The sequence below is a fragment of the Pseudomyrmex gracilis genome, unplaced genomic scaffold (assembly GCF_002006095.1).
Source record: "Pseudomyrmex gracilis isolate BER0280 unplaced genomic scaffold, ASM200609v1 scaffold_448, whole genome shotgun sequence".
NCBI classification, from domain to species: domain Eukaryota; kingdom Metazoa; phylum Arthropoda; class Insecta; order Hymenoptera; family Formicidae; genus Pseudomyrmex; species Pseudomyrmex gracilis.
In genome coordinates, this window is record NW_018021032.1 from 1 (window position 1) to 25,232 (window position 25,232).

Consider the following 25,232-nt stretch of genomic DNA (forward strand, 5'->3'; position numbering starts at 1 on the left):
AAACAACAACAGGTTGCTTCGTCGGAATGTGAAGAAATTTTGGAAAATAGAATGAGCACACGTGAAGAAAACTATCAAAATGAAACCAATGAATCTACAACACAAAGTAAGTGTAAATATTTTTTCTGAGTATATAAATTTTTCAATTCTATTTATAATTATTTTATTGCAGATAATATTAATTTAATGTTTGTTTTTTTAGATATACTTCATGAAGATGAAATCGGAAATTCTGGACATACTTCAGCTTCAAATTTATTTTCATCGGTGACAACAAAAATACATTCCCTAAACAAGGCTTTGTTACCAAATCAATTTGATGAAGACGGTAAAAAAAGTTATTTAGAAATTATTTACATATTTATATTAATAATAATAAATAAAACAGACCTGCAAGTTTAAAGATGTTAAAAGTTGTTTGAAAATTGATCGTGGTTTCTTACGCAATTTTGTGCGCTAAACACGAATCTGGCTTCAGAAATTGTCTATCACGTCAGGTTTTTGAGATAAATAAAATGGCGATTTTAAATATATTCATAAAAATATTACAGAGAAAGCAACAAAAAAAGCAACAATTTTTTACTGTTTAGTTCCCTTGAATGTTTCTATTTTTATTGTTTTTATTTTAAATGTAGATATAAAAAGAACAATAATAAAGGCTTATCAAAGCCAAAGTTTACAATTAACACAAATTCATAGTGAACTGTTAGAAATAAAAAAGTTGCTAAAAGACTTGCCGAAAATAACACAAAGGGATGAGCAAGCCACAATGTCGGTGCAACGAAAACGGAAGCTGGAAATCGCACCTATGCAGAATATGGAGGAATTTGTTGCATTAGAAGAAAAGCTGCATAATAATCAAATCTTTCGCGAAGAACTTGTATGTTTATATTAAACATTAATAAAATTGTCATAGTTTTATTGATATATCTGCTCTAATAATGATGTGATTGTTTTATTTTTCAGAAACACGATATGTATAATATTATTGATACAGATGCTTCGATATCGCGAATTGTCACAAATATTATAAAAAAATATGTAAGCCGGGCTGTAATAATAGGATTTACAGCAGTAAAGCAAATTACCGGCAAAAAAGTATTTGTGAATACAAACTTCTGTAAATGTATAAGAGGTAACATATTATACAATATTATATAATATATAATACTAATATGTATTATATAATATATATCATACTATGAATATTTTTATGTATTTTATGTATATTTATATACATAAAAACAGGGTGAGTCTAATAAAATGTCTAATAAAAATAGAGTAAGTCTAATAAAATGATTAGCACGTTTTTTTCAAAAAAACGATTAGAGATGGAGAAAAACATCCGTTATCAAAATTGTAAGAGATTACGAGAGATACTATATATGGTGACTTTAAGTGATCTTTAAAATTTTTTTCACTTTATCAATCAAAACTTTTTCTTTTTTTAACTGGAAAGAGATACTTTTGAGTCACTTTGTCGATACTTCAAAAAAAAATAAAAAATAAAAAAAAAAACGCAAAAACGCAAAAACTATTTGTTATTCTTCTATCATATTTCCTCGAGTGATAGAATGGTAAAGATAAGCTAGCTTTTTCACTCTTCTTTTTCCAAGTATTCCAAGCTTTCCACGAAGATTAATAGAGTATTATCAACAGAGTGGCTTAAAAATATCCTCTTCCATTAAAAAAAAGAAATGTTTGATTGTTAAAGTAAAAAAAATGTTTAAAGGTCATTCAAGGTCACTATAGTATGTCCCCCTTAATATCTTACAAGTTTGATAATAGATATTTTTCTTTATCTCTAACCGAGAAAAAAGTGCTGACCATTTTATCAGACTTACCTTGTATATATCATATTATATTATGACTGATTTTATGTATATACATATACATATATTTATTATATTCAATAAGTTGTTTTATTAATGTTACATTAATTGCAGAAGCAATTGAAGATGAATTTTCTTTAATCAATATGGCAAGTTTGAAAGATAAAGATTTTATCGAGGCTCTCAGAACAGTTATTAACAACGCAAAAGACTGGGAGGGTCAACGACTTTTCCGAAAAAAAAAAAAAAATATAAAAATTAAAAAATTGAAAAAAAATACAAGTGGCGTTAATTAAAAATATATCTATTATTATATTATTTGTCTTAAACATTAAAAATATATTATTATATTATTCGTTTTTATCATTAAAAATATATTGTTATATATTGTTATATATTGTTATATAATTATGTATTGTTTATAGTTTTTAAAAAATACTCATAATTTTCAGAATAAATCATTTGTTAAATTTAAAAATATGCATTTATTAATTATTACTTCGAATGCGGTGATAAGAACATCCGATCTACATCTGGTTGCCTGATTGGAGCCTAATCTGGCAGCCTGATCAGGACCTAATCCATTTGCCTGATCAGGATCGAATCTGGCAGCTTGATCAGGGCCATTTGATACGTAGCGTTACATACCGCACAGGGCCCTTATTAGAGCACCGGATCCGGACCTGATTTGGAAGTAGGGCAAGCCATATGTGGATCTGATGAGGGCCCTACGAAAATTTCTACTCGGGGTTTTCTGTCATATTACAATTCACTCTTTTATATTGTTTACAAAACTTTTTTCTCGCACAAAACATGAATATATTTATCAATAACAGTGAGAAAAGCGTACAATTCCATAAACAGTGCAAAAAAATTGGCGACATGTCGTACATGATCGATTGGCATCGTCTGCCGGGAAAAAAGGGTCTCGCTGTCGTGCTACTGACTGCTATGTCCAATTTATCCGTTAAACTCACCGTCGCAAATCTTCTCGAGTTGTCTCTCAATACTTTCGGCGACGTAAGTAATTATTATAACGCATCTCATTAATTGCACAATTTGTACATTATTTTTATTTAAAATTCAAATAGGTGATCACGACATCGGTCACTTACTTGAACATGTTACGTACACTGACTTCGTAAAATTTGCGCACAACGTAATAATGCTTTTGTTACCTGTAAGTAAATTAAAAAATTCTCTTTTATCATTACAAATATATCTTGTGTTATGAATGTTAACATATAAATTTTAAAAAGAAAAAGAAACATATATATATATATATACGTTCCACTTATCTCACATGTGTTCAAATGACGACACGTGGATACATTTTGCACGCGCATATGCGTGCACAGTATTCAACCGTAGAAAAAAAAAAACAAAACATGTAATTTTTTCATTGAAATCCGCGGCAAATGGTTTTTCGGAAAAAATCTGCGGCAAGCGCTAGTTTTTTTGCGCGCATAATTCACGCGTGACTATCGCGCGAAGAGTTCGAATCCCTTCTCTCGCTGTCGATATGACGTATAAAATGCACCCTTTACTTCCTGATACGATTCTTCCTTCTTTTCCGTGGAGAAGGAAGGTTTCACGCGCGCGCTCCTTATACACGCCGCGTAAGTCCTTTTCGAGAAACAAACGTTATAAATACCGCAATTCTCTTCGACTATTACGCAGCAGACATTTGCGCGAAGACCAGAGAAGTGTTCTTCAAATAATTTATACCTAAAGATCGTCGAAGCGCGCGAGGAACGGTTCAATTGTTTCCCTGATAAAACTCACAAGTTGCTATAGAATGCACCCTTCAACGTTCTAACTTGGTTGCTTCAACTCTTCCTTCGAGGAAGTACTTCCTTCCTACGGCGCAGTCGCTTTCGCTTTCTCACATCAAGAGACCTCACGCAATCCCGTCAGTTATCCCCGAGCTCCGACAATGCGCGGAACTTCCATGCCAAAGTCAAACTTCATCGCGACTGCTTACAGTCACGAAGAGGACGTGCAACTGAGCATTCAGTTGAATCGTTGGTTACTGAAACCGTTTGGTGCTTGGCCAAAATCGGTCAAACTCTCGTGGACGAAGAAGTTTGCGTACGTGTTGATAAACATAGTTTGTACCGGTTTGATCGGTTTTCTCTTCGTACCCACCGCCGTTTACGTCGCGCTCGAAGTCGAGGGCATGTACAACGCTTTGAGGCTACTCGGACCGCTGAGTTTCTGTCTGATGTCGATTGTAAAATATTCATCGCTGATTTATCGCGAAAGTGACATTCGCATCGGTCTCGAATACATTGAGAACGACTGGATAAACACGCGACATTACGGCGATCGGACGATCATGATCAGAAACGCGAAGTTCGGCCGACGTCTTGTGACGATCTGCACGTTCTTCTCGTACGGAGGTGCCGCGTTTTATTATCTTGCCCTGCCGTTTATCAACGGCAAGATAACGGAGCCTAATATAAACCTGACGTATCGGCCTCTGATGTATCCGGTTGCTCGAGCGATCGTCGACACGCGTTACAGTCCTGTCAGTGAGATTTTTCTCTGGCTGCAATGTTTGACAGGCTTCGTCGCGCACGGCATCACAGCCGGCGTTTGCAGTCTCGCCGCCGCATTCGCGATACACGCTTACAGTCGCTTGGAAGTTTTGATGCAGTGGATCGAACATTTGGTGGACGGACGAAAAGATTTATACAACAGCGTGAACGAGAGATTGGCTATAATTATTGAGGAACACGTGCGGATTTTACGGTGAGTTGTTTTACGTCAAATAAACTTGTCTCTTATTGTCACTCGTTTATTATCGACACTGTTCTCAATTTGTTTTCAATTGTTATCGTCTAACATTTTTACACGAATAATATTAGTAAGTAAAAAAAAAAAATATAAGAATAAAACAGAAAGTTTTTTTTTAAATAACAAGATATGGCACACTGTGACATCCAGAAAAGAAAATTGCTTACGAGAAATCACAGATAATAATTTTACAATGTCAACTATATATATTCACTTTACAGTTTTATATCTCTAGTAGAAAAGATACTCCATGAGATATCCCTCGTGGAAATTGTAGAATGTACTTTAAACATGTGTTTTCTCGGATATTACGTTATAATGGTACGCATTTTGTATGAAGCGTACGTACTTGCAAGCGCACATACAAGTGATATACTCAGGTAACGTTTTCACGTGTTTCCGAAATATAGAAGTATTTAAATTTGTAGGAATGGGGACTCGGCGATTTTGCAACTAAAGTAACATACATTATTCTTCTTTCATCTTTCATCTTTAATATTTTCATATTTTGTTACATAGGAGAACTCGTTGCGGAGCAGGTACGATTTGCAACTGTCGGCTGCTCATATTCACAGTAGTTTCATTCGCAAAGATATAATTGAAAAAAATAATATTGCGAGCAAATAATACTTAACTAATTCTGTAAATACAATTCTGTAAATGCTGACCTATGTGTTTGGATGTACAATATTTAATATAAAATTACTTAGTAAAGATATTCCGTAAGCAGTGCAAAAAAGTCAGCGAGACATCGTACATGATAGAATGGCACCGTCTGCCGGGAACAACAGCTCTTGCTGTTATTTTAATGATCGCAATGTCAAATTCATCTGTCAGACTTACAGCCGGGAATATTATTAAGTTATCAATATGCAGTTTCGGAGATGTAAGTAAAGATACGTACTGTGTTTGTATATTGCGACAATTACATTACATTTGTTAACTAATAAGTTCTTCTCTCGACGTTTGTTTCTCCATAACTTACAGTATTTATTCAATAAACAGGTGATCAAAACGTCTATCGCTTACCTGAACATGTTACGTACCTTAACTTCGTAAAAGTGAGTACGAATGAAGAAAAGCTCTCGCCGTTATTCCGATGATCACGATTTCTAATTGCTCCGTTACACACGTCGTTCAGAAATCTCATCAGTTGTCTACGAGCAGTTTTACTCACTTGACGTAAGTATTGACACAAATTCTCCGCATGACTTCTCGATTTTTCTCACGTGTTTAGAGTTTGAACGACTTATTACGCATGAAATAAACAGATTGAGACGGCGATTACCCACTTGTGAACATGTATATCTAATTAGCGCTTATAGAAATGAAACATTCGTCTCTACAATTGTAAAATAGTAACTTATAAATAAAACTAAAAACTTCTTTCACAGTAATATAACATTTATTGTAAAAAAAAGAATAATGTACTTGTTAATAAACATAAATATTACATAATTGCAATTCATAAGAGACCTTTCCGCATTATTTCACACTCGAAGATAGAAGTGGCTTTTACGGCAGAAAACTACCGTATCGCGAATAAACTATTCATTGTATTTTCACATAACATGACTCGTGACGATGCTTGTTTACAGTCATTTCTTTCTCTATTATTACCACACAGTACGGAAAGTTGCCGTGCAGCAACAAGTTTCAAGAGCTATAGCTAGTGATTACACCAGCCGATACGTCGGTTGCACTGCCGTCTTCTCTATGTAATATTGTATGACCGCGCAGGCATAAGCCGTGACTACTGCAAGCTGGCGTTGTTGAGACTCGCGAACAGTAGTGATGTCTAGTACCTGATGAACCCTACGCGAATCGGACACGATGCGACCACAGTGAACATTTGCAAAGAAAGTAGCAATTGCAGTCTTCAGTTGAACCGTTGGTTCCTGAAGCTGATAAGTGTCTGGCCGAAAGTACCTGCGACTTCTGCCACCGAGAAAATTTTGTTAAAAATATTGAGATTTCTATGTCACACTTTAATTGCTCTCTACTGTAGTAGTTTTCACACTGTATATCGTCTTCGAGGAAAAGGATTTTCGGATGAAGTTAAAGATTGTGGGACCTGCGAGTCACTGGTTGATGGGCGGCATCAATTACTGCTTGCTGTTGTATCAGAAGAAACAGGGTGGCATTTTCTTGTACAACATGGCAAGGGGAACGCTGATAATCCTGCGCGTTGGCAACGAGACAATTGCGATAAGTCGCTTGTCCTGTCCGTCTTTCGACAAGATCGTGGACACCAGGTTCAGTCCGGTGTACAAGGTGGTACTTACGCTTGCAATGCCTTTCGTTCATCGTAGTAAACAACATCACACGGATCGGCAGGCGTACATGGCCGCGGTCTTCGCCATGCACGCCTGCGGTCAGCTCAGCGTTACGATGTCCCGACTCGAGAAGAACTCGTTGAGGAGAGACGTAACGTCGCTCAGCAAAACCTGACGAGCGTCATCTGCAAACACTAAGGTAGACATGCAGTTTTTATCATTTTTCTTAATTTAAGTTATATATTTAAAAATTGACTTCCCACAAACTGCTGTTTTGCGGACAAACAATACATAAAATAAGTATATAACATAAAAATTTGATATTTGATGATTTTGAATAGTGCATTGCAAACCATTAAAATAATTAAAAAAAACATTGAAATAATTTGAAATCTGTCTTTATGTACAATTTTCAGTCTATTTGAACAAAACTTTTAATTCAAGAAATGTTTAATTCACGAAGTTTACGACAGTGCAAGAGTTGGTGAAGCGACTTGTATCAGCTGTCGCATGAAACTATGCTTAGCTTAATTTTGATAATATTACAATCGAGCATAGTTATTAGAATTACCGCTGGGAAAATATTTTACATGTCAATCTCAACATTCGACGACGTAAGTACTTTTCAAGAAGAGCGCGCTTAGAAAAAAAAATTGCAACTTCTGAATAGTGAGAAAACAGTAACTCACTTTTCAGATAATCAAAACGTCTGTAGCATATTTAAATATGCTTAAAGCTTTGACTCATGTAAATTTATTTATTATTCAATTTATAAATTTTATTTATTTGGATATATAATTTTATTATACAACAATGAGTCCGAAATAATATATAGAAAAATTGCAAAACACAAATATTTACACGTTTGTATTCGTGTAAATATGTTAATACTGAAAATTACTGAAAGTTGATTCAACTTTCTTTATTAACACTCGGCAATAAAAAAAAATAGATTTCGACGATATCAAAAATATATGTTTTCACTTAAACATAAATTTGTTTTAATCTTTTATAATGTGTTATGTGAATACATCTCAAGAAATTTTATCACAAATAAAATTTCAATTTTTTTTATTTAATTTTATTTAATCTATTTTGTATCTTTGTTCTAAGTAATTGCGAGCATCAGCAGCATATTTAAATATATTTTGTATCTCGTGGATGAATAATTCTTGAGAAAAAAATAGGCACTTTTTTTTATCTTGTCAAAAATGTTACACATAATCTATGTGTTCTATGAAGATCTTTGTACTTCCTTACGCAAACGCGTTTCTCTTCGCTAACTGTCACCGCAACACTTGCACGGCGAACACACTTCTAATTATCGATCAGACATGCATGTATGTCTCACCCAGCAGATTCGTTACTCCGTTCGTTTACCGTTCTATAGATTCGCGCAGGCGCCCATTTCAAATATAGCACTAAGTTGCTCGTCGCTGACAGTGCACCGTGTGACTTCGCAAAGCGATCATGATGCACGAGCGTGTGCCAACGAGCTTCGAAGTCACGGGCAATAACAAATACAGCCTTCAGCTAGCCCGATGGTTTCTGATACCAATCGGCGCCTGGCCGCAACTGAGCACCGCGACGAAAACGCGGAAACTACTCTCGCACGTGCACGTGCTCGCTAGCTCGTTTTTCGTTGCGGTCATTATGGTGCCGTGTATCCTATACGTGACAATGGAAGAAAAGGATAATGAGATAAGACTAAATACCATAGGTCCGTTGAGCCACTGGATCATGGGTATAATTAAATACATCTTACTTATTGCGCACGGCGACAACATTCGCAAGTGCGTGCGACACATGGAAACCGACTGGCGGCTTGTACGTAAGATCGAAGATCAACGTGTGATGCTGCGATACGCCAAAATCGGTCGTTATGTCACCGGTTTCTGCGCGGTGTTCATGCAGTGCGGTACGTTGCTCTTCGTCGTCGGCAAGTCGCTGTCGACCACGATCATTGTCATTGGTAACGAGACCGTCTCGGTGCATCCGATGGCCTGTCAGACTATCCACAGCTTCGTCGACACGCGGTACAGTCCTGGGAACGAGATTATGGCGATCACACACGTATTGTCGTGCCTTGTAGTAAATGCTATCGCGGTGGGCGCATGCAGTCTAGACGCGATCTTCGCTATACACGCGCACGGTCAGCTGAACGTGCTGTTTTCGTGGCTGCGCGATCTCGTGAGCAACGATAAGAAGAGCAACGTTGAGCAACAGCTGGCCGTTGTCGTGGAGCATCACTTGAGGGTGCTAAGGTGCTTTGCTTAAGTATTTAAAAATTGCATTTCGTGTGTGATTTTATTATGTCGTAAAACTATATTTGCATATAGATGTAATTGTTAAAGAAGTGTAATTATTAAAGAAGTGTAATTGTTAAAGAAGTAATTAATTATATCTCAAAATATGCGCAATATAATTACGGTGATGTGAATTTCAGTTTTATATCACGTATAGAATCTATTATGCAACATATTTCTCTTGTGGAATTGCTGGGATGTACGATGAATATGTGTTTACTCGCATATTATTTTATTACGGTACGCTAAAGATGTAAAAAAGGTGAATATGTAATGTTGCATTTTGTAATTTTGTTGTTTTTTCAACAATGAAACACTTAATAATTTTTCGAATATATAATTGTTGAAAAGAAAATCAAATCTCGTTTTACCTTTTAATCGCATCAAAATTGTGCTTTTGCAGAATATTGAAACGTTTGACGGGGCGAAAACAATGTCGTATGTTATTGTATATGTATCTATAACTTTCAATATGTTTATACTTTGCTACATCGGTGAGCTTCTCACAGAACAGGTAACAGCTGATGATGTAGTTAGAAATACATGCATGGATAGCAGCTAATTTAAGTGCTCTATGGTTTTGTATTTTGCAATTTGTTTGTAACATTTTCTTATATTTTTTCTTCACCACAAAGTGTGTTTTAATTTGTTGAATTTGTTAACTTCATAGTGTAAAAATGTCGGCGAAAAAGCGTATATGGTCAATTGGTACGAGTTACCACCCAAAACGGCTCTCGGATTTGTTTTAATAATAGCACAGTCGAATAATGTTGTCAAATTAACTGCTGGAAAATTTTTTCATTTGTCAATTGCAACTTTCGGTGATGTAAGTAATTTCGATAAAAACATCGCACACACTTGAAAAATCATGTACCGTTTAATTCGGTAAAGCTTTATCATATTCTTATATATTTTTACTTTATATATTCAATTTTATATAATCAGCTAATTGTATAAATAAATTGTCATGTAACGTACGTTCTCTTTTTACATCAATTATTTCACACTTATCTTAACGTTTTCGAAAGTTCCTAATTTATATCGTAAACAGGAAAGAAGACATTGCTGTTTCAGGTAATTAAGACTTCTATGGTGTACTTGAATATGTTACGAACAATGGCTCCGTCTGCAACAAATTAATTTAGAGAAATCGTGTATATAGAAAATTTATAGAAAATATATTTTATATAGAACTATGATGTGTAGAAATACTGTACTTAATAAATAGAATGAGATAATATACGATTACACACATACGTAACAATATAATATGCTTATATTTAACTATTCACAAATCAGTAGATTGATACGAGAGAATTGCAAGAGTTTTTTTTCAAAAATTTAATATTTTAAGATTATTATACACACACACACACACAGAGATAAAACAGATATTTGTCTGCAAAAAATATGCATGCGATATCGCGCGCAAGAGCTAATCATATCTTTGAAATACATGCAAAATGTATGTGTCTATACATAATTTTCATACGCACATACATAGAAAAACTTTAATATAAATAAATATACTTGCAACATTGTATAGATATGTTCCTCGCAAGCTCTTCGTTCGGCAATCAATGCTAAGTTTCCGCGAGCAGCAATTATTGATCAGACATGTACGCGTGTTTCTCTGATTGTCAGAAAGCACATCACACAGTTTCGTTTGTTCGAGCCGCTCTATAGATTCGCGCAGGCGCCCGTTTCAAATATAGCACTAAGTTGCTCGTCGCTGACAGTGCACCGTGTGACTTCGCGAAGCGATCATGATGCACGAACGTGTGCCAACGAGCTTCGAAGTCACAGGCAATAACAATTACAGTCTTCAGCTGGCACGATGGTTTCTGATAACAATCGGCGCCTGGCCGCAACTGAGCACCGCGACAAAAATGCGGAAACTTCTTTCGCACGTGCACGTGCTCGCTAGCTCGTGCCTCATTGCGGTCATTATGGTGCCGTGTCTATTATATGTGACAGTGGAAGAAAAGGACATTGAAATAAAATTAAATACCATGGGTCCGTTGAGCCACTGGATCATGGGTATGATTAATTATAGCTTACTTGTTGCACACAGCGACAACATTCGCAAGTGCGTGCGACACATGGAAACCGACTGGAGACTCGTACGTAAGATCGAGGATGAACGTGTGATGCTGCGATACGCCAAGATCGGCCGTTACGTCACCGGTTTCTGCGCGGTATTCATGCAAAGCGGTACGTTGCTCTTCATCGTCGCTAAGTCGCTGTCGACCACGATCGTTGTTATCGGTAACGAGACCGTCTCGGTACATCCGATGGCTTGTCAGACTTGCCACAGCTTCGTCGATACGCGGTTCAGTCCTGCAAACGAGATCATGGTGGTTATACTAATGCTGTCGTGTTTCATAGTAAATTCGGTCACGGTGAGCGCGTGCAGTCTGGACGCGATCTTCGCTATGCACGCGCACGGTCAGCTGAACATGCTGTTTTCGTGGCTACGCGATCTCGTGAGCGACGATAAGAAAAGTAACGTCGAACAAAAGCTGACCGTTATCGTGGAGCATCACTTGAGGGTGCTGAGGTGCTTTGCTTAAGTATTTAAAAATTGCATTTCGCGTGTGATTTTATTATGTCGTAAAAATATATTTGCATATAGGTTTAATTGTTTAAAAAAGTGTAATTAATTATATCTCAAAATATGCGCGATACTATTACGTTGATGTGAATTTCAGTTTCATATCACGTATAGAATCTATTATGCAACATATCTGTCTCGTGGAATTGCTGGGATGTACGATGAATATGTGTTTACTTGCATATTATTTTATTACGGTACGCTAAAGATGTAAAAGGTGAATATGTAACGACCGCATTTTATCGTAATTTTGTTGTTTCTTTGATGACATTTAATGTTTTGAACTGTATATATATGTATATATTAATATTTGTGAAGGAAAATCAAGGTTTCTTGATATTTTTTAATTGCATTCAAATTGTGATTTTGCAGAATATGGATACGTTTGATTGGGCGAAAACATTGTCGTATGTTCTTATATATCTGTCTATGGCTTTTAATATTTTTATATTTTGCTACATTGGAGAGATTCTCACAGAACAGGTTACAGCTGATGATTTAGTTAGAATTACACGCATGATAATCTAATTTACATGCTATATTATTTTTTGTTGCAATGGTTTTTAAATATTGTTTCATATTTTGCTTCACTAGAAAGTGTTTTAATTTGTTGAATTTGTTAACTCAATAGTGTAAAAATGTCGGCGAAAAAACGTACATGATAAATTGGTACGAGTTACCGCCCAAAACGGCTCTCGGACTTATTTTAATAATAGCACAATCAAATAATGTTATCAAATTAACGGCTGGAAAATTATTTCAATTGTCAATCGCAACTTTCGGTGACGTAAGTAATTACGGTAAAAACATCTCACACACTTGTAAAATCATATACCGTTTAATTCAATAAAGCTTCAACCTATTTTTATATAATTTTACTTTATATATTTGATTAATTGTATAAATAAATTGGTATGTAACGTACGTTCCCCCTTTTTATCAATTATTTCACACTTATGTTAACGTTTTTGTAATTTTTATTTTATATCGTAAACAGAAAAGAAGATATTGCGCTTTCAGGTAATTAAGACTTCTATGGTATATTTGAATATGTTGCGAACGATGGGTCCGTCTGCAATAAACTAACTTAAAGAGACCGTGTACATAGAAAATATATTGTGTATAGAACTGTGATAGTAAAAATACTTAATAAAACAGAATACGGAAATAAATATACGTACACATACGTTACATAATATTTTTATATTTAATATTCGTAAATCAGTAGATTAATACGAGGGTGTTGCAAAAGTTTCTTTGAAAAATTTAATTATTTTAAGATAATTATGTGCACACTCACACAGAGATAAAATAGATATTTACTTGCAAAAAGTGTGCATGCAATATATCGCGCGCAAAAGCTATGTAAATAAATATACTTGCAACATTATGCAGATTATGTACGTTCCTTGCAAGCTCTTTGTTTGACAGTCAATGCTCCGTTTCCGCGAGCAGCAATTATTGATCAGACATGCACGCGTGTTTCTCTCATTGTCAGAAAGCACATTACACTGTTCCGTTTGTTCGAGCCGCTCTGAAGATTCGCGCAGGCGCTTATTCGAATGTACGTAACTTCAACAGGTGCACTGTGTCCCGTCACAAGACAGTGCACCGTGCGCCTTCGCGAAGCGATCATGACTTACTCTGTGCCAATGAGCATCGACTTTGCATACAAAAGCAACAACGAGTACAGTCTTCAACTTACTCGTTGGTTTCTGATGCCGATTGCCGCTTGGCCGCGAACGAGCACGTCGACGTCAGCGAAGAGAGTCTCCTCACACATGCACATTTTTGCTTGCTCGTCCTTGATAGCGGTCGTCATGGTGCCGTGCATGCTGTACATGTCCTTGGAGGAGAAAGACGTTCAGATGAAATTGAGCGCTATGGGTCCGCTCAGTCATTGGATCATGGGCTCGATTAATTACTGGCTGCTACTTGCGCGCAGCGACGACATCCGCGATTGCGTGCTGCACATGGAGACCGACTGGAGGCTGGTTCGTAGATCCGACGATCAGGACGTGATGCTGCAATATGCCAAGATCGGCCGCCTCGTCGCCGGATTCTGCGCGATCTTCATGCAAAGCGGAACGTTTCTCTTCACCATAGCCAAAGCAATGACGTCGATGCCCGTTGTCATCGACAACGAGACCGCCTTGGTGCATCCGATGACTTGTCCGATTTACAGCAAGTTCATAGACACGAGATTCAGTCCCGCAAACGAAATTATGTTGGCCGTAGAGATGCTATCGTGTTTTATAGTAAATTCAATTACGGTCGGTGCTTGCAGCCTCGCTGCGGTCTTCGCGATGCACGCGTGCGGTCAGTTGAACATGCTGTTCTCGTGGTTGAACGAGCTGATCGCGGAAGAAGACAAAGGAAACGAGATTGCTGATCAGAGACTGGCTGCTATCGTAGAACATCACTTGAGGGTGCTAAGGTATTTTGTAAATATTACTCAAACGCTGAGACTGTTTTTATTACCTAGTTGCAAAATGTGCTATATATCGAATACAATTGATTATTGAGTTACAACGATTTAACCAAAATATCAAATAGAAATATCTAAACATCTTACAATCGATAAGATCCTATTCTTTTAATTTCAAAACATTTTATTAATAAAATGTATTAATTTATAAATTTGTAGTTAATAAATTTAAATCTGTTTATTCAACATTATTTTTTTAGTTTTATATCACGTATGGAAAATGTTATGCAATATATCTGTCTTGTGGAATTAGTGGGATGCACACTGAATATGTGTTTGCTTGCATATTATTCTATTACGGTATGCTAAAAGTCTAAAAAGGTGAATATTCATAAAAGCATGTAAAAATCGCTTATTATTTACAAAATTTTAAATCAAATTTCTTTACTTTTTAGAATTGGAATGATTTTGATGGGGCAAGAATATCGTCGTATGTTATTGTATATGTGTCTATGGCTTTCAATATTTTTATATTTTGCTTTATCGGCGAGATTCTTACAGAACAGGTAATATCGTTAAAGTACTTTTAAATATTTAAATAATTAAGAGACATTTTTATACACATGTAGTGATACATTGCACAATTTACTTATTCGCATTTACGCAACAATTCGTTATATTTAATAAATTGTTAAGTGGATTTAAGATTGTACTATTCTGTATCTTCTTTATCGTCACATACATTCTGTATCTTCTTTATCGTCACATACATTTCTAAAGAACTTAATGTCTTTGATTATTCAGTGCAAAAATGTCGGCGAAAAAGCATATATGACTAATTGGTACGAATTGCCACGTAAAACTGCTCTTGGTCTTATTTTAATAATAGCGCAATCGAGTAACGTTATCAAACTAACTGCCGGAAAATTATTTCAATTGTCTATCGCAACTTTCGGTGATGTAAGTAATACATGTATTACATTTAATGAAATTGATATTAACAAAACTTTCATACATTCTGTTACACACTTTGTACATATATTTATATATATACAATTATACAATTATATTATTATATTATTATTACATAATTCCTCTCAGATTTCTTACTTTCCGTATTTTGTTTATTCCTATTGTATCTTTGAACAATATATGATGTTGCATAAACTTGAAAAAATACAATTATATTGTAAATAGGAAGAAAAGAACGTTGTTGTTTCAGGTGATTAAAACCTCCATGGTATATTTGAACATGTTACGAACGATGACACCTACGTAAACTATATAAGTTAGAAAAAAACATGCAAAATATATATTTTGTATAGAAAACAAATGTGTGATATTATGTGTCAGAATAGGAAAAGTATATACATAAATATAGAATATATCTAAATAACTTTGCCATAATATACACTTCTCTACACACGATTTATCACACTTACTTTTTTTCCGGCAAGACTACATCTACATCTCTCTCAATCAGTGCAGCTTGTGAGAGTATCGATCGACTGGCGATACTTGCGCGCACAAAAATGTTCTACTCTTTTTTAGTCTCTGCAACAATGATAGTCACATATCGACGTTTTCCTGGCGCAGGCGCTACTTCCTGAGACTATTGCACGCTACTCTAATAGTTCATTCAGTAGCATCTGCGCCTCCTGCGACTAATCATGCATTATACTCGCAAAACCGTTGATACGTCGTATCGGAATTTGAGTGATTACAGTCTTCAGTTGAATCGCTGGTTTCTCAAGCCGGTGGGCGCCTGGCCGAGTTCGACCACAACGACGATCCGAGAAAAAGCTGTGTCGGTGATATTGATAGTCGTCTGCTGGTCTCTGCTAGCCTTCACGATTTTCCCGTGCATTCTGAATATCTTGTTCGAGGAGACCGACGTGCAGAAGAAACTGAGAGCCGTGGGGCCGCTCAGCCACTGGTGCATGGGCGGCATGAATTACTTTTCTCTGCTGTTTCGTAGCCGCGATATACGTCAATGCGTGCGACACATAAAGAGTGACTGGCGAACGGTGTCGCAGCTCGGAGATCGACAAGTGATGCTAAAGTACGCTCGAATCGGCCGATTCGTCGCGGGGTTGTGCGCAATTTTCATGCATAGCGGCGTTTTTTCTCACAGCGTGCTACAAGCGGTTACCATGCCCGAAATCGCATACATCGGCAACGAGAGCGTACAGGTGCACGTGTTGCCGTGTCCCACCTACAGCAAGTTCGTAGACATTAGATATAAACCGGCGAGTGACATCGCGCTCACGTTGCAGCTCCTCTCAAGCATTGTCGTCAATTCAGTGACAGTTGGCGCCTGCAGTCTAGCGGCGGTGTTCGCGATGCACGCGTGCGGTCAGTTGAACGTGCTGATGAGGTGGCTGAATCAACTGGTAGACGATCGAAAGCAATTTGACAAGGTGCAACGTCGACTGGCCGTTATCGTGGAGCATCACGTGAGAGTATTGAGGTACTGTTGCAAAATAAACAAATTTTATTTTATTAAAAATTTTTTGTTATGTAGGTGAAAATCATTTTTTATATTTCGAGATTTTGTTTTTCTTTGTTAATCCAGTTTTCTTTGTTTTGTGTAAATCTTTGTGTAACTTTGCAGATAATAACATTTTTTATTGTTTTATGCATAGTTTTCAATATTGAATGTTTATGCCACTCTTGCAACTTGAAAACTTCAGTCGTAAAAATCAAACCGAAAGACATATATGAGCAAATCCACCGTAGGTTTAACTTTTTTGAAAATTTATTTTTTTTCAAATGTGCAGCACGTACATCTTATATTGACGAACATGTCTGGAAATAAGTTAAAAAACACCAAATCTACACGCGTTAATGGTTTTAAGTAAACGACGCAAAATTTATCTGATTGGGGTTGACTTATATTTCTTTCTAGTTTTACAATGCAACCATTTTTAAATTGCGCACTTTTAACGTCATAACTAATAAAATTGGNTTTAAAAATTGTGGCCACATGGATTCCGTTGTAAGTTATGGTATAAGAAAGAATTTACAGTTGATATGGACTGAAAAAATTTTTTTTGGAATATGTGCTAAGATTTGAGGATTTTTCAAGAAATTTACGCTTTTGGAGGCAATCTTTGATACACTGATGTGTGTTTCAGTTTTGAAACACATTTTTTAACAACTTAAAGTTTTTGGTTTTGTATTTGCTACAACTTCAGCAACTCAGTTAGTCAATTAATCTAACGGCGTGTATTTAATATTGTTAACTTAACGAAAATTAATATTTTACAAAAATAAAGAGACAAGTTTTTTAGTAGCTATTATTTTTTATGGTTACATGGCACATTATCCATCTCCAGAGAAAAAATTTATGAATGCAAGAACTAACTTTTCCATTTATTACAAAAGCGTTATATAACACGGCGCAAGTACAAAGGTATTAAGAGTGAGACACAAATTCGAAAGGAAAAAATAACTTTTATGATTTTCTATATTTTTACTGACTTAGTGTACTTTTAAATGCCAGCAATGACACGCACGCTTTGCATTCTTATATATAGTTATTTCTAGATAGTACACAAAGAAAAAATACGTCTTGTGCATATAAAAAACAACTCAGATTCATCGGTATAAAAAACTCCAATAAAAGTTAAAAACTACGGTGGATTTGCTCATATATATATTTACTTATACGATTTACGTTATTTACAGTTTTGTAGCTCGTATGGAGACTCTTTTAAATCAGATATGTTTTGTGGAATTGCTAGGATGTACGTTTAACTTATGTATGCTCGGATATTACGTTATCACGGTACGCTAAAAAGTTGAAAAGGTGAATATGTAATTCAGGTAGACTAAAAATGTGAAATTTTCATCATTCGATTTTGACCAGTTTTTTTACATATATTATTTAAAAATGCTATACTACAATTTCAATAAAATAATATATTAATCTATGAAATCGATGCATAAAATTACATCATTCTTCAAAATAATCAGATATTACGCAGTTTTGTAGAGCAGTATACGAAACTTTTCAGGGATGGAACGTAATAGAGAAAGAGACATCGATAGCCTATATGATCATATATCTATCCATGACTTTCAACATTTTTATATTTTGTTATATCGGCGAAGCACTCACAGAACAGGTAAAAACCTTATTGTGAAGCTTAAATTATTAATTTTAACAAATGCAAAAAAATCACATCTTTGTTATGCGTATAAAAAAATGTGCATTAAAATAAATAATTAAATAGTGCAAACAAGTAGGCGAAACCGCTTACATGACTGACTGGTATCTTTTGCCTCATAAAACGGCACTTGGTTTGATTCTAATCATTTCCCGATCGAGTGTAGTGATCAAGTTGACTGCGGGAAAAATGGTCCATCTTTCCATCGCAACTTTTGGCGCTGTGAGTGCATATAAAGACGTGACATTTTCATAATCATTTTTTATATTCAAAACGTTTCAGGTGATGAAGACCTCCATGGTGTATTTAAACATGCTTCGAACTATGACAGCATCGTAGATCATTACATCAATTTGTACAAAACATTAGTAAATTTTCTAGTTGTTACTACACTTCATATTGTATTTACATTACATAACATAAACTGTCACATTACAACATGAAAATTATTATATTATAGTATTTATTATAGTATTTCGAATGATCTTTCAATCCATTGTGTCATTACTTTTTCTGAGAGATTATGCAGCAGCACGCAAAATTCGGCTGCTTTATCGCCAGCATTTGTGGAATGATCACGCAGAGAGATGCATTTTTCTTCAGTATAGCCAGGGCGATAAAAACTACAATTTTTATTATTTTTATTTATTTTTATCGTCGGCAATAAGACGTACACGATACATCCGATGACGTGTCCGGTTTACAGCAAATTCATCGACTCGCGATTCACTCTCGTGAATGAAATTATGCTGACCGTGCAGTTCATGTTGACGTTCGAGAGTGATGAAGTACTTTGCTTAAATATTTCGGTTGCATTTTGTGTGTGATTTTATTCTATCGTGGAAGTATATTTGCACATAGGTTTAATTGTTTAAAAAAGTGTGTTTAATTATACCCCAAAATTTTGTTCCTCTTTATCGTATCTTCGAGTGATATTATGTGTCAGAATAGGAAAAGTATATACATAAATATAGAATATATCTATTGTAAATAACTTTGCCATAATATATACTTTTCTACACACGATTTATCACACTTACTTTTTTTCCGGCAAGACTACATCTACATCTCTCTCAATCAGTGCAGCTTGTGAGAGTATCGATCGACTGGCGATACTTGCGCGCACAAAAATGTTCTACTCTTTTTTAGTCTCTGCAACAATGATAGTCACATATCGACGTTTTCCTGGCGCAGGCGCTACCTCCTGAGACTATTGCATGCTACTCTAATAGTTCATTCAGTAGCATCTGCGCCTCCTGCGACTAATCATGCATTATACTCGCAAAACCGTTGACACGTCGTATCGGAATTCGAGTAATTACAGTCTTCAGTTGAATCGCTGGTTTCTCAAGCCGGTGGGTGCCTGGCCAAGTTCGGCCACGACAACGATCCAAGAAAAAGTTGTGTCAGTGATATTGATAGTCGTCTGCTGGTCTCTGCTAGCCTTCGCGATTTTCCCGGGCATCCTGAACATCCTGTTTGAGGAGACCAACGTGCAGAAGAAACTGAGAGCCGTAGGGCCGCTCCTTCATTGGAGCACGGCCGCCATAAATTACTTTGCTTTACTGCTTCGCAGCCGCGATATACGTCAATGCGTGCAACACATGAAGACCGATTGGCGAACGGTAACGCAGCTCGGAGATCGAGAAGTGATGCTAAAGTACGCTCGAATCGGCCGATTCGTCGCGGGGTTGTGCGCAATTTTTATGCATAGCGGCGTCTTTTCTCACAGCGTGCTACAAGCGTTTACCATGCCCGAAATCGCTTACATCGGCAACGAGACTGTGCAGGTGTACGTGTTACCGTGTCCCACCTACAGCAAGTTCATAGACATCAGATATAATCCGGCGAGTGACATCGCGCTCACATTGCAGCTTCTCTCGAGCATTGTCGTTAATTCAGTGACAGTTGGCGCCTCTAGCTTAGCGGCGGTGTTCGCGATGCACGCGTGCGGTCAGGTGAACGTGCTGATGAGATGGCTGAATCAACTGGTAGACGATCGAAAGCAATTTGACAAGGTGCAACGTCGACTGGCCGTCATCGTGGAGCATCATTTGAGAATATTGAGGTACTGTTGTTTAGTGGAAACAAGTTTTACTTTATTGATAATTTTCTTTGATACAAGTGAAAACCATTTTTTATGCTTCAAAATTGTGTTTTTTTCTTTTTGGTAACAATCCATTCCTCTTTTTTTGTGTAAATGTCTGTGTAACTTTGCAGATACTGACACTTTGTATTGTATGTATGGTTTTCAATATTGAATGTTTATGTCATTTTTGCAACTTTTAATTCAGTCGTAAAAATCAAAACAAATGAAATATGTATATTTATATGTATATATATATATATATTTAATGATACTATTGTAATTTACGTTATGTACAGTTTTGTAGCTCGTATGGAGACACTTTTAAATCAGATATGTTTTGTGGAATTGCTAGGATGTACGATTAAGTTATGTATGCTCGGATATTACATTATCACGGTACGCTAAAAAGTTGAAAAGGTGAATATGTAATTCAGGTAGACTAAAATCGTTCATTTTTGACCAGTGTTTTTTTACATATAGCGTTTTACAAAAAAAGAGTAATTTAATAATGCTATACTTTGACTTTAATTTCAACAAATTAACGTAGGTATTAATCTGTGACATTGATGCACAAAATTACATCATTCTTCAAAATAATCAGATATTACGCAGTTTTGTAGAGCAGTATACGAAACTTTTCAGGGATGGAACGTAATAGAGAAAGAGACATCGATAGCCTACATGATCATATATGTATCCGTGACTTTCAACATTTTTATATTTTGTTACATCGGCGAAGCACTCACAGAACAGGTAAAAACTTTATTGTGAAGCTTAAATTATTAATTTTAACAAATGCATAAAAATCACATCTTTGTTATGCGTATAAAAAAATGTGCATTAAAATAAATAATTAAATAGTGCAAACAAGTAGGCGAAATCGCTTACATGACTGACTGGTACCTTTTGCCTCATAAAACAGTACTTGGTTTGATCCTAATCATTTCTCGATCGAGTGTAATGATTAAGTTGACTGCGGGAAAAATGGTCCATCTTTCCATCGCTTCTTTTGGCGCTGTGAGTGCATATGAAGACGTGACATTTTCATAATCATCTTTTATATTGAAATTGTTTCAGGTTATGAAAACCTCCATGGTGTATTTAAACATGCTCCGAACTATGACAGCCTTGTAGATTATTACATCATTTTGTACAAAACAGTAGCAAATTTTTTAGTTGGTAGTACACTGTATATCATATATTTACATAACATAAACTATCACAGTACAACGTGAAAAATTATTTTTCATAGTATTTCGAATGATCTTTCGATTCATTTTGTCACTACTTTTTCCGGTCTTTCAAAACTTTTCCTAAAATATTATCCTTCAACCGATTGCTACCGTTTTATGCTTAGTTGTTAAACTTTATATAGGTAACGTGTTACGATAAAACTCCGACCATACTGTCAACTTCATAAATGTAATTCGATTCTACTTCTTAGAATGTGGTTTTATGTAAACCTTACAGTCAACGGTTTTTTGTGAGAGCGATTGTATCGATTAAACTTCATTGTCGGTTCACGATGTTTTTTGCAAGTTAGCGCAAGCGCAACTTACAGTTTTCGTTACAGTCAGAGCCGCTGTCACACGGCAGTGCATCGGTCGCTTTCGCAAAGCGATCACGATGCATTCGAAGCGCGTCCTGACAAACGCCGATTTCGAGAACGTCAACGATTATTGCATACAACTGAATCGATGGTTTCTTAAGTCGATCGGCGCCTGGCCGCAGCTGACCGCGCCGAGCACAGTGAAAAGAATCGCCGTGTCGATGCAAATCGGTATCTTCGCGATCACGACCGCGATCATTCTGATCCCGTGCATACTATATGTGATGTTCGAGAACGTGGACATAGAGTCCAAACTGAACGCCGGTGTACCGCTGATTTTCAGACTTCTGGGAGCGTTGAATTATTGTGTGCTGTTTAAGCGCAACAAAGACATCTACGAGCTCATGCAGCATATGGAGATGGATTGGAAGCGCGTGCAAAGATTCGACGATCGCGAAGTGATGCTGCAGCACGCCCGGTTCGGCCGCTTCGTCGCCGGGATGAGTGCGATATTTTTGTACACTTCTACAGCGTTTTTCAGCGTGATCAGACTGCTGAGAACCGTTTCGTTCACCGTCGGCAACGAGACTTTCAAGATGTATCCGATGACGTGTCCGATGTACAGCAAAATCATCGACGCGAGATTCAGCCCCGTGAACGAAATCCTGCTGATCGTGCAGTTCGTGTCGTCNTTTGCATTGAGCTCCGCCACAGTGGCGATATGCAGTCTCGCTGCGGTTTNCGCGATGCACGCTTGCGGCCAGCTGAACGTGTTGTACATATGGCTCAACGAACTCGTNGAGGATCACAAGAAGGGCNTTTCGGCGGAGAACAAATTACCTACCATTGTGAATCATCATTTGAGAGTCCTCAGGTACTTCATAATCAACGTTGTTTGCAATTTGCGAAAGGTTTTGTCTCTTTACTAAATTGTTAGTAGAGTTCGAATAATTGTTTTCGCATTGCAAAAAAATAATCAAATATTTGTTTTTTTATTCCGTAAAAGCGGTCTGTAATTGATGTGAAAAACAATAGATGTACATAAGTAAATCTCCCATTAAAATAAATGTCCCATTTAAAAAGATAACATTGTTTTATGTGAACACAATGTGTATATATCTATATAGATATATTTCTCAGTTTTATAACGCATATAGAAAACATTCTGCATAAAGTATGTCTAGCGGAAATGACGGGATCCACATTAAATATGTGTTTGCTTGGATATTACTCTCTTACGGTATGTGTATATGCTACACATAAATAATACTTTNTTAATTATTAAATGTCAGAATCGATGTCGCGCAAAACAATGTAAATTTCATTTTTTTTGCCATAAACACTATTTATTAAATTATTCTTACAGAATTGGGGTTCATTCGATGCTATGAAAATATTATCGTATATTACAGTATATTTATCGATGAGTTTCAATGTATTTATATTTTGCTACATTGGTGAAACTCTAGCAGAACAGGTAATATCAAAATAATTTAAACAAATTTTTAGATGCTTACAAAATTTTTTATAGTTGCATTTACTAAATACTAACATATGCGTATAAAAAAACTAAACTTTATTATAAAATTCAATGTAATTGTCTTTAAATTTTTAAAGTGATTTACATCAACTTTTTTCAAATATATCTGAGACACTATATTTTAAATATTTATTTATTTATTAGTGCAAAACTGTGGGTGACGTGGCATATATGACTGACTGGTATAAACTGCCTCGTAAAACTGCACTCTATTTTATTTTGATAATCATGCGATCGAGTAAAATAATCAAGATGACCGCGGGAAAGATAGTCCAATTGTCCATCGCAACTTTTGGCGATGTGAGTACTGTATTATGTAACACTAACATTCGATAAAAATAGAATTGTAAAAAAATTGACTCTTTATTATTCGTTTCCTCAAAAAAATAGAAGATTCAAGTTTTTTACTTCGTTGACAATTGAATTTCAACAAAATATTAATTATAAAAAATCTTTTTTAATCAAAGATTTCACAAATGTTTCTTAGCGATAGAAACTGGAATTTTGCTGTTCCAGGTAATTAAAACTTCCATGGCGTATTTGAACCTTTTGCGAACAATGACTACATGAAATGATAAGAAAAAAAACAACTTACATGAAACACAAACATGAAACATTTTTCACAAAAAAATAGAATAGATAGTTAATAAAACTTGTTTATAATACATCATGACAAGATTTTTTACACTTACGTTTTTCTCAAAAGCACAGATGTCATTCCTGAACGTTTTCCTGAAATTCATTTAACCAAGGCTCAACACTGCACCATTGCGTAATCACTTCAAAAGTGTTCTCATGTTGTTCTCAGCATGTCTTTTATTAAACTAACACGACAAGGTATCAGTCACGAACAGTGATTATTGATCGGTAATACATAAGTGTATCCGACTGAAAAAAAATTACATTCGTAGTCGTCAAACTTTTACCCGTGTTGGCGCAGACGCTATTTCAACCCCTTAGGCACACTATTGTTCATCACATTATGACAGAGCATCAGGTCCGCCCGTGAAGCAACCATGATAAAATCAGATGTTGTGTCACCGAGTACTGATATAAAATGTTATAACGATTACAGTCTTCAACTGAATCGATGGTTTCTTAAGTCGATCGGCGCCTGGCCGCAGTTGACCGCGCCGAGCACAGTGAGGAGAATTGCTGTGTCGATGCAGATCGGTATCTTCGCGATCACGACCGCACTCAATATGATCCCGTGTATACTATATGTGATGTTCGAGAACGTGAACATAGAGTCCAAACTGAACGCCGTTGTTCCGCTGATTTTCAGACTTCTGGGAGCGTTGAATTACTGTGTGCTGTTTAAGCGCAACAAAGACATCTACGAGCTCATGAAGCACATGGAGATGGATTGGAAGCGCGTGCAAAGATTCGACGATCGCGAAGTGATGCTGCAGCACGCCCGGTTCGGCCGCTTCATCGCCGGAATGTGCGCGATATTTTTGTACACCTCCTCAGTTTTTTTCACCGTGATCAAACTCCTGAGAACCGTTTCGTTCACCGTCGGCAACGGGACCTTCAAGATGTATCCGATGACGTGTCCGATGTACAGCAAAATCATCGACGCGAGATTCAGCCCCGTGAACGAAATCCTGCTGATCGTGCAGTTCGT

The 25,232-nt window shown here is 36.2% G+C and overlaps 8 protein-coding genes and 1 pseudogene across 8 annotated transcripts in view; all 9 read left to right on the forward strand.

Moving 5' to 3' along the window:
* Window positions 1–3,768: 3,768 nt before the first annotated feature.
* Window positions 3,769–5,714, forward strand: LOC109860675. Its single transcript, XM_020439948.1, has 5 exons — window positions 3,769–4,586; window positions 4,853–4,952; window positions 5,060–5,170; window positions 5,362–5,517; window positions 5,637–5,714. Exons 1-5 carry the CDS (start codon window positions 3,769–3,771, stop codon window positions 5,688–5,690), a joined length of 1,239 nt encoding a protein of 412 aa, XP_020295537.1. The 3' UTR covers window positions 5,691–5,714.
* A 725-nt stretch (window positions 5,715–6,439) lies between these two features.
* LOC109860676 lies at window positions 6,440–7,082 on the forward strand (annotated as a pseudogene).
* A 1,295-nt stretch (window positions 7,083–8,377) lies between these two features.
* Window positions 8,378–10,353, forward strand: LOC109860677. Its single transcript, XM_020439949.1, has 5 exons — window positions 8,378–9,171; window positions 9,354–9,453; window positions 9,617–9,727; window positions 9,884–10,039; window positions 10,288–10,353. Exons 1-5 carry the CDS (start codon window positions 8,378–8,380, stop codon window positions 10,351–10,353), a joined length of 1,227 nt encoding a protein of 408 aa, XP_020295538.1.
* A 629-nt stretch (window positions 10,354–10,982) lies between these two features.
* On the forward strand, window positions 10,983–12,913 carry LOC109860678. The gene is made up of 5 exons (XM_020439950.1): window positions 10,983–11,773; window positions 11,925–12,024; window positions 12,200–12,310; window positions 12,459–12,614; window positions 12,848–12,913. Exons 1-5 carry the CDS (start codon window positions 10,983–10,985, stop codon window positions 12,911–12,913), a joined length of 1,224 nt encoding a protein of 407 aa, XP_020295539.1.
* Window positions 12,914–13,461: 548 nt separating this feature from the next.
* Window positions 13,462–15,534, forward strand: LOC109860679 (odorant receptor 82a-like). Its single transcript, XM_020439951.1, has 5 exons — window positions 13,462–14,264; window positions 14,516–14,615; window positions 14,711–14,821; window positions 15,060–15,215; window positions 15,478–15,534. Exons 1-5 carry the CDS (start codon window positions 13,462–13,464, stop codon window positions 15,532–15,534), a joined length of 1,227 nt encoding a protein of 408 aa, XP_020295540.1.
* A 391-nt stretch (window positions 15,535–15,925) lies between these two features.
* LOC109860680 (odorant receptor 4-like) lies at window positions 15,926–18,766 on the forward strand. The gene is made up of 5 exons (XM_020439952.1): window positions 15,926–16,725; window positions 17,946–18,045; window positions 18,275–18,385; window positions 18,494–18,649; window positions 18,710–18,766. Exons 1-5 carry the CDS (start codon window positions 15,926–15,928, stop codon window positions 18,764–18,766), a joined length of 1,224 nt encoding a protein of 407 aa, XP_020295541.1.
* Window positions 18,767–19,480: 714 nt separating this feature from the next.
* On the forward strand, window positions 19,481–21,603 carry LOC109860696 (odorant receptor 82a-like). Its single transcript, XM_020439969.1, has 4 exons — window positions 19,481–20,495; window positions 20,813–20,912; window positions 21,159–21,269; window positions 21,378–21,603. The coding sequence occupies exons 1-4, from the start codon at window positions 19,696–19,698 to the stop codon at window positions 21,564–21,566; spliced, it is 1,200 nt and encodes a 399-aa protein (XP_020295558.1). The 5' UTR covers window positions 19,481–19,695; the 3' UTR covers window positions 21,567–21,603.
* A 539-nt stretch (window positions 21,604–22,142) lies between these two features.
* On the forward strand, window positions 22,143–24,175 carry LOC109860682 (odorant receptor 4-like). The gene is made up of 5 exons (XM_020439953.1): window positions 22,143–22,939; window positions 23,206–23,305; window positions 23,432–23,542; window positions 23,750–23,905; window positions 24,122–24,175. The coding sequence occupies exons 1-5, from the start codon at window positions 22,143–22,145 to the stop codon at window positions 24,173–24,175; spliced, it is 1,218 nt and encodes a 405-aa protein (XP_020295542.1).
* A 446-nt stretch (window positions 24,176–24,621) lies between these two features.
* LOC109860683 (odorant receptor 83a-like) overlaps window positions 24,622–25,232 on the forward strand; it is a 2,019-nt gene continuing 1,408 nt past the window's right edge. Inside the window, exon 1 of the mRNA XM_020439954.1 lies at window positions 24,622–25,226. Coding sequence (XP_020295543.1) covers window positions 24,622–25,226 — 605 coding nt within the window. The remainder of the gene's footprint in view (window positions 25,227–25,232) is intronic.